This window comes from Carassius carassius, chromosome 8 (genome assembly GCF_963082965.1).
Source record: "Carassius carassius chromosome 8, fCarCar2.1, whole genome shotgun sequence".
NCBI classification, from domain to species: Eukaryota; Metazoa; Chordata; class Actinopteri; order Cypriniformes; family Cyprinidae; genus Carassius; species Carassius carassius.
In genome coordinates this window covers 2,141,468-2,154,590 of record NC_081762.1, presented here as the reverse complement: position 1 = coordinate 2,154,590, position 13,123 = coordinate 2,141,468, and the positions used below count along the sequence as shown (strand labels likewise).

At 35.8% G+C, this 13,123-nt stretch overlaps 2 protein-coding genes across 2 annotated transcripts; both read left to right on the top strand.

Annotated features, from left to right (window-relative positions):
- The first annotated feature begins 672 nt into the window (after positions 1 to 672).
- LOC132144841 (uncharacterized) lies at positions 673 to 2,178 on the top strand. Its single transcript, XM_059555407.1, has 3 exons — positions 673 to 1,064; positions 1,250 to 1,417; positions 1,513 to 2,178. The coding sequence occupies exons 1-3, from the start codon at positions 933 to 935 to the stop codon at positions 2,176 to 2,178; spliced, it is 966 nt and encodes a 321-aa protein (XP_059411390.1). The 5' UTR covers positions 673 to 932.
- Positions 2,179 to 3,312: 1,134 nt separating this feature from the next.
- LOC132144598 (uncharacterized) lies at positions 3,313 to 12,815 on the top strand. The gene is made up of 7 exons (XM_059555162.1): positions 3,313 to 3,412; positions 4,186 to 4,242; positions 6,747 to 6,816; positions 7,104 to 7,150; positions 11,429 to 11,814; positions 12,302 to 12,433; positions 12,532 to 12,815. Exons 3-7 carry the CDS (start codon positions 6,806 to 6,808, stop codon positions 12,700 to 12,702), a joined length of 747 nt encoding a protein of 248 aa, XP_059411145.1. The 5' UTR covers positions 3,313 to 3,412; positions 4,186 to 4,242; positions 6,747 to 6,805; the 3' UTR covers positions 12,703 to 12,815.
- The last annotated feature ends 308 nt before the right edge of the window (positions 12,816 to 13,123 follow it).

The following is a 13,123-nucleotide window of genomic DNA, read 5'->3' as shown; positions in this document are numbered from 1 at the left end:
CTAAACTCACAACTCCAGAGGTTCACGGAACCAGAAGGAGGAGAAAGAAAGAAAAAAAAAACCCCAGTTTGAAACAGGACACACCTTCTCTTTTTTAATTGATGATGGCGGTGCCTCAGAGTCTCTTTCTCCATTTTTCGAATGGGAAAGCATCCATCTAAAAGTTCCTTCCCAGTGTGTCTGGTATGCACGTGCGTGCGCTGTCATGACAACAACGAAAAAGTTGACAACAACCTAGTCAGCAGTTGAACTGAGGGGTGGGTGTGGCAACAGTAGCGTGCTGAACTGTCAAGTAATGTTCGTTTGGCTGCCTGGGGCTCGAGGATATAGAGCGACCAACTTTTTTGAGCAAGCATTGATTATGCGTGACACAGTCTCAATTTGTGGGACGCTTGAATTGGGCTTCAAACGCTGTGCGCGCACGCGCTACGCCGGACGGTTGGTCACCCTAAACCCTACTCTTAGGCTATACCCCGCTCAGTAAATACACATTTCTAAACATCAGATCACCTAAACTAATTGCTTAAACGAAACACTACATTACTGCAACGTCAAAAAAGCACCTAACTCGAGAAAAAAACTATTATTATTATATATATATATACACACAGACACACACATACAGTAGTCGCGATTTTTGTTCCTCTCACAGTTGTTATTTCTCGAGTTCGAATCAGTGAATGTGCGCGAATAAAGGAGGGTGGAGATGGCACAAGGTGACTGAACTAAACCTTCTGAAACATTGTCCTTCCTTCCTCATATTAGTCATTTCATAACGACGATGGCTGTGGTCAGGAAAAAAAGGTAAGTAGCCTACTATTTTATCGCTTCTTGCTTCTTGTCGTGTTTTATTCATTAGACTTTAAAAACGAAATCAATGCATGAAAATCTCATGTCCGTCCGGTTACTAAATAATTTCCTCAATCAGACAAATGCCACTTGAGTTGGTGAAGATCCGTGAGTTTAACAAGGAGAACTTGAAAACCTGTGGGCTCCAGTTAATTTGTCATGTTATGCAAGAATTTAGAAAAGAACAAAACAAACTTAGAACATATGTTACTGAGGTATGTACACACACACACACACACACACACACACACACAAACACACACACACAAATTAATGAAAGATTGCCTATTTACCGCATAGAAATCGCTGTGATATGTAGTATAGCCTATAGCCTACACTAAAAACATGATGATGATGATGATGAGCTAGTCTATTAAACTTTGTTAAACTTTTTTTTAAGATTCTCCACAGCATCTTCTTTTTAGGGATCATTCATGAGGACTGTCTCACTCCTGAAGATATTTTAACTGCACAGACTGAGATTGTAAGACAGGAATTTCCAGAACCGTTTCGGAAATACAAGAGTCATTTACCAAAACGCACACCTTTCTCAGTATTGTTAGACATAGTAAGAATCATATTAGGTTATGTATTTATTTAAATAGTTGTGACTTGTTGAAATATTAGTAATGCCTCAAAAATGTACATTTGACTTTTTTTTAGATGCAGCTTACATTGGGCACAAAAGAGAATATGAAGGAGAAGCTTTGCAGTCTAATGAAAAAGATGAAATTTCCTTATCCTCTGCATAAACCAGCAAACAAAAACCAGCGCTACTACACACTGGAATCCACCGTCATTTGCATTTGCTCCAATAGCCTGTACACATCTCAAGAATATGTTGGTGCTTCTCTGGGCTGTAGGACAGAAAAGGCCAAAAGTACTATGATATATTCCTCATGTATAAATGCATGGCATGAGTATGTGTCATATGCAGTAATGTCATTTGCACATCAGAAAGAGGGTGACAGTTTACAGTTTCATGAGTCTTTGCAATGCCAGGCGTACATCAGGAATTGGAAAGACAACACTTACAAGGAAATACAACCATGTATGAACTGTACACGTCTTTTCAATCTGCCAGAAGGTACAGAACAAGAACATTATCCTTATGGCAATTGTGCAGAGACAGAGTGCTTGAGCAAACTCCTGATGGATGATCAGTTCATGCGAGAGAATATAGAAATCAAGAATTATACAACTGACAAACTGAATATGTTAAAAGACCGCACTAGAGAACGGTTACGAGAGAAGCTTGCTTCCATACCTTCTCTCAGCGATATAAATAGAGATGATCTTCTCACACACGTAATGAACCCACACACGTAAAAACAAAGGTCCAAATTAGAGCAAAAAGGTTTTTAACCATAATTCATTGAAAAACAATGAATCACAATGTTTATCTTTTTTTTTTTAGCACTTTGTGTTGAGATTCAGTTTCATTGTTATATAAGTTTCTGTCAGAATTTCCACTTTATTGATTACATGACGATGGACACATTGTGTAACCTTATATTCATCAGAATTCAAACCAGTTCAAACTGGTTTGGTACATGGTGTGCATTGTGCACTTGATGACAGAACATGATTACCATAGATTATTCTTAGTTTGTTTTGCAAATGTTTTACAAGCCACACCTTGAGTTTCTGGTTACAGTGCACGAATGTCATTCCCTTTCATTTTAGCGCTAATAATGTACATACAGTACATGGTCTTTTCCATATCATTGGAAATGGTTAATAATATTCTAAGATGTTTTGTATAATTGTGAAATTAAAATATTACTGCAAACAAAATAGAGTATTCTGTTTAATTTATCCAAATGGCTTTATTGAAAAGGTGAAAAAAGAGATGAAATGACGCACGCCAGACTCACACCTGTCCCTGTAAGTCAACAGCTTAAGATAATGGACCACCCGCTAAAAAAATCAAACCATTATTCTGGCCAACAAATGTTGTAGTTGAAGTAAATCAATAACGTGACAAGCCCAACAAGTTTTGCTATTTTAAAGAAAAACACATGATTTGACTCGAAGCCTAATTGTCACTGACTCACTGGTCTTTCCTTTATGCAAAAAGAATAAATTTGACTAGACAAAAAAAAAAAAAATGTAAACAAACAAACAGCTCAATTATTCAACTTATCATCAAAAAGCAGAATTATTCAGTCTCTGGGTTGTTATATGTTTTGCGATTTATTTCAGAGTATTTTGAAAATATTATCCAAATAAAATCCAGTTATTCATTTTTATTTTGTGAAAATGTTGAATGTGGTGTTAGAAATGTTAGCTAAGCATTATAGCTACACATTGTTTTAGGTGCAGGAAATGTTCTTTCTGAACTGTTCATATATATGCTAATTAAGGAACAGGTGATTTCAGTATAATTATGTATTTGTGTTCCTGGATGGAAAAATACCAACACATGCGCACCTCACCTTTCAGGAGCTCCACCTTCATGAAAACACCCGCAGGAATGAGTATGAGTTATTTTCCTCTTGTAACAACACATAGATTTTAGTGTACATCTAACCAACAAAAACTGTCTGCTGAGAGAAGTTGGGTAAGTTTTTACTTTTAAGAAGAATATATGCTTATTTGTTGAATTCAACTGAAAATTAAAGTCTTTGGTAGGATTACAGATATCTAAAATGTAAGAAGGAGATTATAATGTTTTCTTCCTGGTCTAACTCTTAAACATATGTAAAAATGTTTGTGTACCCTGATAAGGTCAGGTTGATGCAGAGTCATATTAAATATTATTTTTGTCTTAAACACAACCAGTTATTTTATTGATTCATGTATTTAATAATGTTTATACTTTCAGCATATTTTGGGATAAAATTTTTTTTTATGTATCTTTGTATGTGTCTTTACTTAAAAGGAGTCTATGTATGCTATTACTGTATTAAAACCAGTCATTAATTATATTAATTAAAATGTTAGGCAACTTTGTATTTGAATGAAAAGAAAAGAGAAAGAAAGAGAAAGAAAGAGGAAAAAAACAAGTGTTCTCATTGTTTCTTGTGATCAGGCAGAACTGGTTTTGAACGATCCTAGATGATATAACGAGGTGGACATTTAGTTACTCAAGCAGTTGTAGTTTTCATTTTAGCTTCCAATATGTATATGATATATATGCATATGAGTTGGGAAACCTGTTTTGAAGAAGTACAGTAACTGCATTTATATTATATACTGATACACTGCACTGTACCACACAACTTCACAATGAGATTTCTTTTGTGATCAGAATGTGTTGCCAGTCAACAGGACTTATGTAAAACAAGCATATACAGTAGAGTATATTTTCCTCAATGTATTTTGTTATCCCAGGACTGTGTCCAGTCCACTGTGCTCATCCACTGAACACATTCTCAACTTCTCTGACAGGTAATGTGTATGTGTGTATGTGTTTTTCAAATAATTTACCGTCCAGTCAATTTTAGGGATTTATTTTCATATTGCATATGTCATTTTGGATAGTTACTATATAAGCATATTGCATATGTAAAAACCTGATTCCAAAAAAGTTGGGACACTGAACAAATTATGAGTAAAAAAGTAATGGAATAGTTTACAAATATCATGAACTTATATTTTATTCACAATAGAATATAGATAACATATCAAATGTTGAAATTGAGAAATTTTGAAATGTCATGCCAAATATTGGCTCATTTTGGATTTCATTAGAGCTACACATTCCAAAAAACTTGGGACAGGTAGCAATAGGGGCCGGAAAAGTTAAATGTGCATATAAGGAACATCTGTAGGACCAGTTTGCAACATAAGCTGCGTTTCCACCACAGGAACTTTACCCAGGAACTAGGGACTTTGGCCTGGTACTCGGTGTGTTCCGGGTAAAAAAATGCCCCTCAGAAAGTCCATGCTGGTGAGGTGGTACTTTTTCAAAGTTCCGGAACTTTCAGAGTTCAACCACCATTAATTCGGACCATTTTCAAAATATTACAGTTATTGTGTCATGAAATGTAATTTTAAAAGTATTTCAGGCGAGAATGTAGTTGTTTAAAACTCAAATCTGTGGTTTATTTATAAAGACAGCGCCTATTTAAAAATGTGTTTCGCCGATCTCAGAGACGGTGAACTCCACGCAATCAGCGGGAGCTCAGTGATCATGTATCCGCCGAGAGCAGCCTAACCTCGGCTAGACCTTCTGATGTGTGCCACTGGCTCTGATGTCTCTTTAGTGGTTAAACATAAAATATAATTCGTTTTGGGTAAATCTAACAGGTTATCTTTGGTCTGTATTCAATTTATCTATATGTTAAAAGGAAAATAAAAAAGGCAAATTGATATAATATTTCATTTCATTGTAATGACTGTATATATACACATTTCCCTGAACTAAGTACATTTCTGTGGCTATTATTGTTTTCAAATGGAAACAAAAGGAGGCAGTGGTATTCAATATCCTATTTCGTTTTATTGTAAATATACAGTGAAGAAATTTGCAGTAGCCAAAGCGAGCTGACTGAAGTTTTCAAGTACGCTGCTGTTTGCAGAATTACCAGTCCTGCGTCGTCGTGGACATCACACTCCTGAGACGAATGCACAAAGACCGAACTACCGAGGATGCAAGTCCAAAATCAGTATACTAATATGTATTGAGAAACGCGCGCAGACCTATGTCACTAGACTATTTGCCTAATCCTTCCGGTACTTTACACCGCGGTGGAAACGCAGAAACAACAGGTCTGGGGGGGGGGGGGGGGGGGAGTTCCTGGGAAAAAAACTTCCTGGTACAAATGTTCCGGGTAATTTCGGTGGAAATGCGGCATTATTAGTTCAATTGGCACCATGATTGAGTATAAAAAGAGCCTCTCAGAGCGGCAGTGTCTCTCAGAAGTCAAGATGGGCAGAGGATCACCAATTCCCCCAATGCTGCGGCGAAAAATAGTGGAGCAATATCAGAAAGGAGTTTCTCAGAGAAAAATTGTTAAGAGTTTGAAGTTATCATCATCTACAGTGCATAATATCATCCAAAGATTCAGAGAATCTGGAACAATCTCTGTGTGTAAGGGTCAAGGCCGGAAAACCATACTGGATGCTTGTGATCTTCGGGCCCTTAGACAGCACTGCATCACATACAGGAATGATACTGTAATGGAAATCACAACATGGGCTCAGGAATACTTCCAGTAAATATTGTCGGTGAACACAATCCACCGTGCCATTCGCCGTTGCCGGCTAAAACTCTATAGATCAAAAAAGAAGCCATATCTAAACAATATCCAGAAGCGCAGGCGTTTTCTCTGGGCCAAGGCTCTTTTAAAATGGACTGTGGCAAAGTGGAAAACTGTTCTGTTTTCAGGCACCATCAATGCTGAAAGGTATATCCAAGTTCTAGAACAACATATGCTCCCATCCAGACGGCGTCTCTTTCAGGAAAGACCTTGCATCTTCCAACATGACAATGCCAGACCACATACTGCATCAATTACAACATCATGGCTGTGTAGAAGAATGATCCGGGTCCTGAAATGGCCAGCCTGCAGTCCAGATCTTTCACCCATAGAAAACATTTGGTGCATCATAAAGAGGAAGATGGCCTTGTCTCAACTTTTCTGAGATGTGTTGATGCCATGAAATTTGAAATCAACTTACTTTTCCCTTAAAATGATACATTTTCTCAGTTTAAACATTTGATATGTCATCGATGTTGTATTCTGAATAAAATATCGAAATGTGAAACTTCCACATCATTGCATTTTGTTTTTATTCACAATTCGTACAGTGTCCCAACCTTTTTGGAATCAGGTTTGTAGTTGGAAAATAAAAGAAGAACAATGGAAACATATAGCAATAGGCACAGAATGAGATTAATCAATTAAATCAGAATGTGTTGTTGACTTTTTTATGTTTACAATTATTAGGACAAGACCATATAGTGCAACGTTAAGAAGTCTTCAGTCTTGAAAACACAGTCTGAACTATGACAACCAAGTAAGTAAAAAAATTGTGCTTTCAGTGTTCTTTCTGAAGGACAGGGTGTATGAATTGGTATACGGAGAATTTTCCTGTCAGTGTGCTTAATTTACATCTTCTTATATGTTACCACTTTTTTTATTCCTCCTAGTTAAACTGTATTTTCATATATGGCCATAACCTTTGGCAATTATACTCTGTAAACCACATTTAACAAAGATAATAAAAGAAAACAAATAAAATAACACTGTATACTTCATAGTATTATATTCAAATACTGTTAAAAATATAATTCCACCCTTTAGATCCCCAGAAAAAATCAAGGAGGAATTTCTGTCATTCACTGAAGAAGGTAAGAAAGGACAAGTTAAAAATGTTTTGAGAAAGAATCAGCTTGATTATAATGTTACCACCATCATTTGTCTTAGAAAATCTGAGCTGAATTTTCATTAAAATAAGTCCCAAACTCAGTATAAGGAAAGAAAATTAGCCAGTTGCATGAATCTAGTCTAAGGAAGAAAATGAAATTACATTACAGCTTTTAAGATGGCTGTCTGTAACAAAAGGATGACTGTGACTGCAAGCTTAAGCATCTGAAGCTGTAATGGATTGTATGCTGTTCACTGACAGACAAACTGCGTTAAAGAAAGAATCGTCCGCTGATCGAGTGCAATGTTGTCATGTTTTGGAAACTCGTATTTTGTGGTAATAGGACTGTGTAGAGCACATGTGCAAATGCTGAAAGCAGATCTTGACCAGTATCGAGATCTGTGACATTTGCAAAACATCTCTACAGAGTATTACTGTAAAGTGTGAGCGATTCCAAAACATGCCTCTTACATTTGGAAGAACCCTAGACTGCAGCAAACTTGGGCAGAGTCGAGAGGATGCATCCCACCTGGATAATCTCACGGACAAATGTGTGTTTCTCCAAAAAACAATTCCATGAAGCTACCATGGAACTTTTTGTGGAATCAACTGGCTCCAGGGAAAATGGAAGACAGGTGACCATAAGTACACTTAATATAAAGGACTGACATCAAAAACACACAAAGCATCATGTTTCAGTTGTCTTATGCAGTATATGCAAATAATACTTTTTTTTCTGATTACAAAGGCTCGGTTGTGTTTTAATATATACCACATTTGGTTTTAATCAATTTTAGTAATTTCCTCCATATTCCCTCACATTTGCTCTTCAGTGTGACTTGTGAATTGGTTCAATCAATTATTAATATAAAAATAAAAATAACAAATTAATCTCACATTGGACATCTCTAGTCAAGAGCAAGCATAAATGCAGCTTGCAGATTAATTGTGGATTTATTCACTGGCAGATTCCTCATCATCATACAGTTTCCTGGTCTCCATTTTAATGACACTGTCCTTGAACACTTCTTTAACTAATGGGCTGCAGAGAATTGATTGAGAATTTAAATCTTCACAGTTTGTGAGAATCACTGACACACATTCTGATATTGCTCAGATTGTATTTGTAGTGGTGAAGAAACTCAGAAAATCCCTTCATGGTGTTCCCTATTTGTTCCTGATGTCATTTTGTGGGAATTTGCAAATTCAGCAATCACAGAAAAAACGTCAGAAGCATTTCACCTGAGGTAAGAGGAAAAATAACTGGACTGTTGCTCAGTGGTCCAAAGTCCTCTTTTCAGATGAAAGTAAATTTAGCATTTGATTTGGAAATCAAGGTCTGGAGTCTGGAGGAAGACTGGAGAGGCACAAAATCCAAGCTGCTTGAAGTCCAGTGTGAAGTTTCTGAAGGCAGTAATGATTTGGGTGCGTGACGTCTGCTGGTGTTGCTCCATTGTGTTTTATCAAGTCCAAAGTCAATGCAACCATCTACCAGGAGATTTTGGAGCACTTTATGCTTCCATCTGCTGACAAGCTTTATTGAGATGCTGATTTCATTTTGCTGCAAGACTTTAGCACCTGCCCACAGACCAAAACCACTTCCAAGTGGTTTGCTGGCCATGATATTACTGTGCTTGATTGGCCGGCCAACTCACCTGACCTAAAGCCCATATGAAATCTATGGGATGCTTTCAAGAGAAAGATGAGAAACAGTAGATCCGAACTGAAGCTCAGCAGAACCAGAGCTCACTGATGCTGTTTGTGTTAAAGGATCCCCAACCGAGTACTGACTGCACAAATTAACATCAGAGGTGTCAAGTAACGAAGTACAAATACTTTGTTACCTTACTTAAGTAGAAATTTGGGGTATCTATACTTTACTTGAGTAATTCTTTTTCAGCTGACTTTTTACTTCTACTCCTTAGATTTTCATGCAGTATCTGTACTTTCCACTCCTTACATTTTAAAAATAGCTTCGTTGCTGCTATTTCATTTCGGCTTGTTTTCATTCCGGCTTGTCATCATAAAAAATTGGTTTGTACGCGATCCATCGCACCTGCACATGACACAGATCACATCACACTCATCTACTGTAAAGTTTTCGCTTGTCACTGTTCATCACACCAAAGCTGTTTCCGCCAGCGAAAATCTAACACATATGAACGAATACATACTTTAATTACACTTATTTATATATACTTAATTTAATCATACATACTTTATACATACACTACTGTGCAAAAGTCTTAGGCACGTTAGTATTTTCACCCAAAAGAATGGCGTTCGGCCAGTTATTTATATATTTTGCTGTAGTGTGTCAGTATAAAATATCGGTTTACATTTCCAAACATTAATTTTGCCGTTGTCAGACTGCTTGTGCATTCAAAACCGCACTAGATTATTATTAAAATTAATGTCAAACTGATATTTCCTACTGACACACTACAGCAAAAGATATAAATAACTGGCTTAAAACCCTTTTTTGGGGTGAAAATACTAATGTGCCGAAGACTTTTGCACAGTACTGTATTTTAAAAACGACATTGTTGCTACTTTATAAAGAATGAGCATACAGTAATTCACAGAACTGATTAAAGACAGTGACAGACAGCATTCATCTTAACTAAATATCAGAGTGAGTGACAGAGATACAGTAGAAACATTATGTGTGGTTTTGTATTAAATAATGAACCAGATTGGTAAATACATTTATTAGCCTTAGAGTAAGGGAAGCACAACTTGGGAAATGAGAGCATCCAAGGTGAAAGCTATGGATTTATTTTAAATATTTGTAATGTTCTTTAATGTTATCCATAGTTTCATTTGTTCTTTTTCCACAAGTTCAGGCACCGGTACCGTTTTAAAAGTATCGAAAAGGCACTGGAACCTTTTTAAAAGTTATTATTTCTCACTACTTGCTCATTTACCAAATGGGTGTTTTCTCTTCTTCCTCCACAAATTAAGCTACTGTAGGTAGTTCGGTAGCAAGACGTTTTAATAATTGACGACGCGATTGACAATGTTGTGATAAGTAGGCTATCCCAACTTTGTAATACGTTAACCCCCCCCACACACACTGGACATAGCAGACGTATGTACCGAATACAAGAAGCTATCAATCAAGAAGGTATCAGGATTTTTGGTCATTTTTAGTTTTTGATTAATTACTTAGATTAATCATTCATTTTGACAGCACTATAATGTTTATTGTAAATAAACAACCACACAAGAGTAATTGTTACTAAGCCTGCACCAATGTTCTTGTCCATTGCCCTCGCAGATTCCTGCAGCTAAGCTTGGATGTACATTTACACTCCATTAAAGGTTATTGATGACATGCCTCTGAAGTTTGACTTTTTGCACCATAACAATACTTATAGGCAACTAGTCATCATATCTCTAGTCCTTTAATGTATTTGCATTTTACTAAAGTGCGTTCATTTTCAATGGGCATATATGCGGCTGAAACAGGTAGCCTAGTGCATCCCCAATTTTTCAACATGAACATTTTAATATAACATTATAGTCATTATGGCCCATGACCTTTAGAAAAATGTTTTTTGAGAAGGTGGGGTAGTGCACAATAGGCCCCTGTGGCGTGGCCTAAGCTTTTGTTCTTAATGCCATTTTTTTTCTTTACATTACTTTTACTTTTATACTTTAAGTAGTTTTTAAACCAGTACTTTTACACTTTTACTTGGGTAAAAAGCTTGAGTTGATACTTCAACTTCTACAAAAGTCTTTTTAAACCCTAGTATCTATACTTCTACTTGAGTAATGAATGCCAATACTTTTGACACCACTGCTTAACATACATTAAAGAACTTGTACTTTTCTGTTTTGCAAATCCTTTTTTGGATTGATCTTCTAATATTCTATTCTAATTTTACGAGATGCTGGATTTCTTTACTTTCATGAGCTGTAAACTCTAATAATCAGAATAAAAATAAAAAAAGTAAAAAATTACTTTGTAAATGTTTTACTTTACATGTAATGAATCTAGTATATATATGAAAGTTTCACTTTTGGAAATAAGTTACAGAAAAAAAAAAAAAAAAAAAAAAACTTTTTCACAATATTCAATTTTTTTTTAGATGCACCTGTATGTGTAATTTATATTCTGTGTGTGTACAAAAGTACAAAAAGAAATATATGTACTAAATAAAACTATATAAATGTATCTGTTTGTATATTATATTTATTTATTTCTATTCAAATTTATAAGCTACTACTACTAATAATAATAGTGATTGTGCTTTAGGTGCTGTGGATCTCTGTAGAATAGCACGTTTCGTAAAGCATCACTGCAACTCGACAGTTCCTCTTGTGAAACCAAGAAGCTGCACTCTGAGAATTTGTGGGCTGGAAGAAACCGTGTACGAAGGGGATGAAGAGCAACTTGAAGCCTGGAAATATTATTACCTGCCAGAAAGGATGGAAATGGAAGTGATTGGTGCCATTGATGACTTCCCATGTGATGCATTCGGTCTGCAGCTGGTGCTTTTGTTGGGTGAAGATGGAAGGGTCTTTGCCTGTGAGGATGAGCTTTTGCACCTCGTAGCCAGGAATTTGAGGGACCTGCTTCAAAATGAAATGGCTTTCCCTGGAATAGAGACCTTCAAGCTTGGAGAGTGTTTTGAAGAGCCGGTGAGGTCACAAACATACATTATACATTTATTTTTTATTCCTACATGTATACTAACTTTTCACTGAACACGTTTATATTGAGTGACTCACAATGTTATGTATTTTCCCTGTTTTATTCTGCCAATGTCAGTAGTGTCAAACAAAGCCAAAGCAAGACAACACTCAATAATTAATTCATATTTTTGAATCAGTTGAATCTGTTTTGGATCAGGTGAATGACTGATAAACAGATAAAAATAATGATAAGTGTAGTGAAACAATCAGTGTAAAGTCACAGCACTGTATTGGAACGCCACTCAGCCAATCAATAAGATATAATAAGTAACTAATTAAGAAGATTAAACAATAACACTGAACATTCTGAATTCTAGCTTCCAGACATAGTATGATAGTTAGATATAGAGATTATCTAGGGATTTGCAAAATATATATTTATACATGTTGATTATATTCAATGTTTATGCATAATCTTGTGTTTGTTGCACAGACTGAGGAAGAATATCTTGAAATGATGGAAAGTGTTGATGTCAAAGAAATGAAGAAACAACACATGAAGTTCAGAGAATCTCTGGAGCTTGATTTGCTCAACACTATGAATGAAATCACACAGAGCCGTAAGGTAAGATTACAGAACCTTCTTTTACATTTATTTATTGGCATACATTTAAATGGTATTATAATAATAAGTTCAACCACCCTTTCTTTTTTGGAAAACAGGTTCAAAAACAAAAACAAGTGGTTTCAGAGGAGTTCACCTCAAGCACAAAACAAAGACTTCAAGAAAATGCATCAATATGCAGTTGCAAGGTGGAAAACAGAGAAAAAGTTTGGTACAATCAATGTCATTACAGGGCTTTTTGCCTATCAAACCATGAGCTTATTGTGTAAAATTACATTAATCCTGTTCAAATTAATCTTTATATTCTGCTCTTTCAAACTGCATTCATACGTCTTGTAAACAACATTTAATCAGAAAATATTTCTCAGTGTCTGCTAAAGTTTATTAACCTGTTAACCTTACCCATCCCCCCCCCCCCCATTATGGGACTCACAGCTGAAAGTGCTCTAACTAACTTATAATTGTAATAGTTTCCTACTTCAGTGTGTTACAAACATAATTGTGGTGTCTTTAGAAAGAAGACCCTTTGGGCTTCACTTGTTATCAACCAGATTTAAAAATGCTCAAAAATATTAAAGGTATAGACACTGAAGTGCCTTGAATTTTAAAAAAAATCAATATGCTTCCTAAATTAGCAGAAGAGATTTGTTTAGAGTGGCTTGATGTAGATAACTGACAAGGTTAAATGCA